At 47.5% G+C, this 6,000-nt stretch overlaps 1 protein-coding gene across 1 annotated transcript in view; it reads right to left on the bottom strand.

Moving 5' to 3' along the window:
• Positions 1-825: 825 nt before the first annotated feature.
• LOC8032528 (neutral and basic amino acid transport protein rBAT) overlaps positions 826-6,000 on the bottom strand; it is a 55,089-nt gene continuing 49,914 nt past the window's right edge. Inside the window, 1 exon segment of the mRNA XM_040501290.1 lies at positions 826-1,287. Coding sequence (XP_040357224.1) covers positions 826-1,287 — 462 coding nt within the window.

Here is a 6,000-nt window from a genome sequence, read left to right as displayed (position 1 = left end):
TATGCTTACAGAGATTTTGATTCCACAACATCGTACGTGGTTTCTGACCGGCAGTGCGTGCACCTGAACCATTTTGCGTAACCATAATAACAACTGGGACTGCCACTAGTTTCGCTCCATAAACGCTTAGACGACTTCAGCATATGCCACTGCCCCAAGAATGTCCTATAACTCGGCTGAATTTGTGTTCTATGTGTTGTTACATTGAGCATTTCAGCCATCTACAGGACAAGGAAAGCAATGCAAGTTCTGTGGACCTCATAAGCTGAGCAAGGTAACATTAGAAACACGTATGGGGCTTAGAACCCAAATACCGAAGACATAAGTATAGCTAAAGGCCGTGGTCACACTGCGAATACCATCATGTAAAAAACAGTCGGCAGACACTGTATTTTATTTCATAATGATCTTTCACCATTGGTAGTTCAAAAACTCTCTGCAAACATATTCGAACCATGGAAATGTATGAAGCGAATATCCTTCGAACATGCTTGAGGCGCGTCCGCAGGCAACTGTTATGTCTGCAGAAAAGACAATGTCTTTTATATGATGCAGGAACAGTGTGACTCCGGCTTAAAGAGGGGCACATGGCTAGGAGACACATGCTGAAGGAAAATAAAACCGCGGACGTCATATGTTTTCCAGAAACGCTCGTAAGTATCGTCAAGGTCCTTGCGATGACGATGACTTGTAACACCATGACGTCGCTTTTGTAGACACACACACACACACAACCGCAGTCACGTCCCACAGCTCGTGTTCTTTTGTAACGAAGAGTCACAGTTCCCCTGGTCCGAAACGCAAAATTCTGCGCGAGGCACCGTTTCAACTGGTGATCTCGACCAGGAGGGCTTCGGAGGGCTCGAGGTACAGTTCTCTGAAGTTGACCCGAGTCGGGAGGCTCGCCCCGGTGCCTGCAACGACGTTGCCCTCGAACCAGAAGTCCGAGAGGTCCCTGGTGACGCCGACCGGCGCGAAGTTGATGACCGCACCATAACGAGCTCGCCGGGGATAGAAGCGCTCCAGGACCAGGACGTCGGAGGCTTGGGAGAGGACCCTGCAGTTGGACTTCTTGCGGCGGAAGTTGGGGACACCGTCCATGAAGAGGGTGGCGATGTCGCTCTTGACGTCCGTGAGTCTGGCCAGGGCGTCGATAACCTCGGTTGCGTTGTCCACGTTCCTGGACGTATGGTCCGGATGAACCGGGATCCACGGAGTGGATCGGGTGAAGTTGGCTTGCGGGGAGTCGTTCCACTGCATCAGACCCAGCTGCCCTGTGCGGTACGGCTTGAAAGACAACAAACAGAGCGGAACTTTTATAACCTCTGTGTAAGACTTCGAAAACAGTAAAGATAATTGAGTGGCCACTTGCATTGACCAGTTAACTGTACTAAGGTCTAGCATTCGGCCTGTTGGTCGGTCACATGTTAAACGTAAAACATTTAACAACGCTCAATAACAATGACTAATAAAACAGTGCACTCACGTCTGCGCTCTTCTTGCTGGTAATTGTTTTCGAGCACTCTTAGCTATTTCTTTGTTCGACCAGACAAAGACTTATTTATATAAGTCGTAATGCCTTTACGGTCTTGAAATGCCATTGCGTCTGTTTTCCAGGAAGAGCACACGGAAAGCCGATCACCGCGATCCGATGAGCGAGCATTACAAAAAAAAACAAGACCGTAAAATTATATATATATATATATATATATATATATATATATATATATATATATATATATATATATATATATATATATATATATATTGTGTGTGTGCTTTGTGACATCCGGCCATACTGACGCTTAACGTGCTCGGGTCAAGCTGAGCGTTACAACGCAGAATTTAGTTTTCTTGTGTTTCGCCTTTCTTATTCGCCGAGTTCCTTTCGTAGTTCCCAGTTATTGAATCTAGTGCTGGGTCAAAAAGCTACACGCAGAAGAATTTTTACTGTGGTTGTAATTTATTGTACAGTAGTCCAACAAGCTCCTTCAGGTGAACAGCACTGTGATAAAGTCAGTAAGCCAATGGCTCTTTTTTTTTATTCATTTAGCTAAGAAATTTATATTGTCATGTTGATTCAGTGACAAGAAGATGAGGATGTTGTTTTCCCACTGGGACTGAACGAGCTTCTCTCTGAATCAACTGATTAAAGGGCGACCAGCCATTGCTGTCCTGGAAGTATGGCGCAGAAGACGATCGGGTACTTGAGAATGCATATCTCTTTATGTCATGCTTTCTTTTCTTACCAGACGTCCTTCCATCTACACAGAAAATAATTAGTGTACCCTTGAAGTGCTGCTTAAAACACAAGAGTTATTTTCAACGTACAAATTTATTTCTTTCTTGTTCTCTATTGCAGCTGCTCTTTGTCCAAAGGGACACCAGATGAGAAACGACTGGCGAGCGACGACCATTCGGAATAATTATATATCCGAGACAAACAAAGAAGAAGAAAAGGTCACTCAACCGTATTCTCGTGAGCTCATCTGTTGTTCTCTTTTTTTTTCTCTCTATTTTTTATTCTTCTTAGTCTCGTTCCTCGTTAGGATGGCGAACACAATTGCGACGGGAAATCTAGAATCTGCAATGGAGATTTTCATCCTGACTTTGTTGTTTTGTACCGGGACCGCATAGACGGCTGGCAGTTTTAGTTAGAGTCTTTAACGCCTTGAGTTAGCAAGAGGACAGTCTTCTCATCGGAAGGCTTCACCAACATTGGTCCGCACTAAAATCCCAGTTTTTGTTTGGAGCTTTGAATGGTTTCATAAGCTGAACATTGCGGCGTCTATCGTACTGTCTGCGGATTAGCGAGAACCCAGCTGCGCTCAGAACTCGGCCCGCCGGAAGGGGCCGGTGAGGCGGTCGGCGCTTAGAGCGGGAAGCGTACGGAGCGGGAAGTGAGCGGAGCGGAGCGAAGCGGGGGGTTTCCGAGCGTAACGACGTCTGTTTGGCAGCCAAGCTTGGAGTGTCAAGCTAGCGTTGCCGCGTTGACATTAGCAGACGGTATCCGGAAAGCGGCGTCCTGTGTGGCTGGCTTCAGACACTTCCTTTGTGTGTGCGTCAATCCAGTAGACGCTCAGTTTCTATGCTGAGTGTAGACTCTATTCTGTACTGGTCACCCTCACGGCAATGGTCACCCTTCTCACTGGCCGGAAAGATGATTTTGTTTTCGTTTGAAGAAAACCAATGATTAGCTTTCCTGCTTCTAAGTGCACTGGTGCATGGGGGTAAGATTACGTCCAGCACCCTTTCGGAGTATAACTCAGCATGAACCATTTCCGATGGCTGATTTTGAACTGACAATGTCTACTGCAGGAATATGATCGCTGTTTGATGTCACGGTAAAATAATTGAAGCCCGAAGAAATAGGATCGTACCTTTATCTGGTCATATATACAAACTCGCCTGACCAGTAGAGCATATGAAAATAACTTAGCGTCAGTCCTTGTATATCGATTGTATAACCATTAAACCAACGAATTGAAGTTTTACCCCTTTAACGCCATCTTAGAAGCCCTAAGCTTTTACAGCATTTAGGATAAAGGCTGGTTCACACAGACCCGTTTTCTTACGTTACGTTACGAAAGGTCACCGGGAAATTAGCGCTTCGTATTAAGCGTGGCTACTAATTCAAGGAGATAGCCTGGCGCGCGATATTCGAGACACGAATGCTTCGGCGACTTAGACGTAAGGTAAGAAAACGATGCTGTGTGAAAAGTTGAACAGAGCTCAACTCCTTACATTACGTTACGACGAGCCTTGTGTCCTTTGTTGCCACGGAAACTCAGCGTCTTAGCTCGTCGTCACTGAAACATGCGTGTCTCGAATGTCGCCTGCCAGGCTATCTCCTCTAATTGGTAGCCACGCTTAGTACGAAGCACAGATTTCCAGGTGACTTTTCGTAACGTAACTCAACGTAACTTAAGAAAACGGGTGAGAACGCAGTCCTATTTCTTTATTTACTGCACATGACTTTCGTTGAATAAACGAGAGTCTTCTACTCCTGGCTTTAATTAGAACGGCACTCACTCACCCAATCCGGACATATTCATTAAGAGAACACACTGTACTCCGAATCTACAACAGCGAGTACCTCATTATTCCTTAGGTGTCATTAATTCGAGTTAGTGGCTCTAGTTCAGCCGTCCTCCATTCCTCGTGCAGAAAGCCGATGGACAAAGAGGTTAACGAAGACAAAGCACTTCCGCACGAGCCTCAACCTCTTCGAACTACCTCTCAAGACAAAAGGCGGCGCTGTTCTCTACTTCTCGCCCTGGGGTGCCCAGATCACAGAGTGTTTCCAACTCATTGGTCGGGCTCACGTGGTGGCGAATGGACCGCGTTTGCAATCCAAGCTTGCGAGGAAGGGACGGAGGCGTTGATCGTCCGCAAGCGTCTCTGCCTTTTCGCCCGCTTTTCTTCTCCACGCGACAAAGCGACACGCATGCGCACTAGCGACCAATCCGCCCAGGAGGTGTCCGCCATTAAATTGCAAACGCTCTCCGCGGTCTAAATTGCTTACTCTCTTAAATCCGGGTCCTCTATCGTCCTGTTTTCCATCGGCGCTCGTTTCGCCTTCGTAATTATAGATGGAGAATTTCGAGAGAAAAAAACAAATGTAATTGGTTTGTTTGGTGTTGTAGTGCTCTAACCGAGAACGCGAGTCTTGTGCAAACTAGTTTGTTTACCCAAGCCACAAAAAGGCGCGTTCTGTTTTACTTTTCTGTTTTCAGGAATAGATAGGTCGGAACCAAAAGCAGTGCCAACAAGGCGGCGCGGTGGCTCGGGAGCTGTGAAGCTGTATTTACGCTAAACAACAGCTTCGTTCTCCTTGAAAGACTTCGGTCTGAAGTGAGGTTGGCTTCCGCCCGGTTGGCTCCTGATCAAACGCACCCCGCTGTTTTCCTCTCGTAAATCGAAGAGAGCAGGCAAAGGAGGCCCCTACGCAAGCGTTCGGAACAAAGCAATCCCACGCAGACGCCGAGGCGCTCCTACAAGGAAGAGAAATGGACCTCGTCGACGAACTGCAAGAATTCTGAATTTGCGCTGGCCAAGTGCGGAAAATTGAGAGCTCTCGAAAATCGGCTCATGGGAACAGAATATTTTTTTGTTTTGCTTTATGTACCGTCGTGTATTGCGTGCCTAAGGGCTGTACGTTACTCTTGTCTGCCCCTTTCCAGTGTCTATACACCAAGGCGCGCCTTTGACGTCGCACCGCTGAGGTGGCGCTGTCGTCGGCGTGGCGCATGCGCAGTGGCGTCCCCTAACGCAAATTCGGTTTCTGCACATGTTAACAAACGGCGGACCTGTTGGTAAACAGCGTGTTGTTCTGTACGGAGGTAACCCGAGGGAGAGGAGGATGTGAAAGCTCGCGGTTACGTCAGAGCGCGACCGACGCTCTCATTGGAAGAATTAGGGGGGAGACGCAAAGGCTAACTGACTTTGTCTCCACTCACTGTCTCCGTCCGATGAGAGTGGAACAAGAGAGCCGTCCGCTCCTCGGGCAGTGTCTGGCCTTTGAGTACATACTCAATGTCCTTTCAATCAGAGCTCGGCGCTTTGACGTGGCTGCACGATCTTATATATAACTTGCTCTGCCATCAGTTTCTTTTGGCACAACTCGAGCGAAGAATGCTGATTCACTGGGGCCGTGTAAAAGGAGAGGAATTACGCATGTTTCGAAGCGCGTTCGGCAGCTCCAGTAGAGAACCATGGTTGCGGACTGAAAGCGAAGAAAAGGGGGGGGGGGGGGGGAGGGGGGGGGGGGGCGGACACACTCGTTGAGGTATCATCGAAATGGAATACATCTCAGGAAAGAGAAAGAGAGGCATCTGTTCTAATCTAGTCAAAGATTGGTAGAGCTGGACTGTAGTAGACGAAGGTAAATAAAAATTATAGGAATGCAGCAAAAAGGTTCTGGGGGTGCATTGATGCGCAGGGAAGAACAAAACAGAAGGGTTCCATTGTTGATTGACCACACAAGAAGGGATAAGTGTA

The sequence above is a fragment of the Ixodes scapularis genome, unplaced genomic scaffold (assembly GCF_016920785.2).
Source record: "Ixodes scapularis isolate PalLabHiFi unplaced genomic scaffold, ASM1692078v2 PGA_scaffold10__122_contigs__length_95168666, whole genome shotgun sequence".
In the NCBI taxonomy this organism is placed as follows: domain Eukaryota; kingdom Metazoa; phylum Arthropoda; class Arachnida; order Ixodida; family Ixodidae; genus Ixodes; species Ixodes scapularis.
This window is presented reverse-complemented; position numbering and strand designations above follow the sequence as displayed.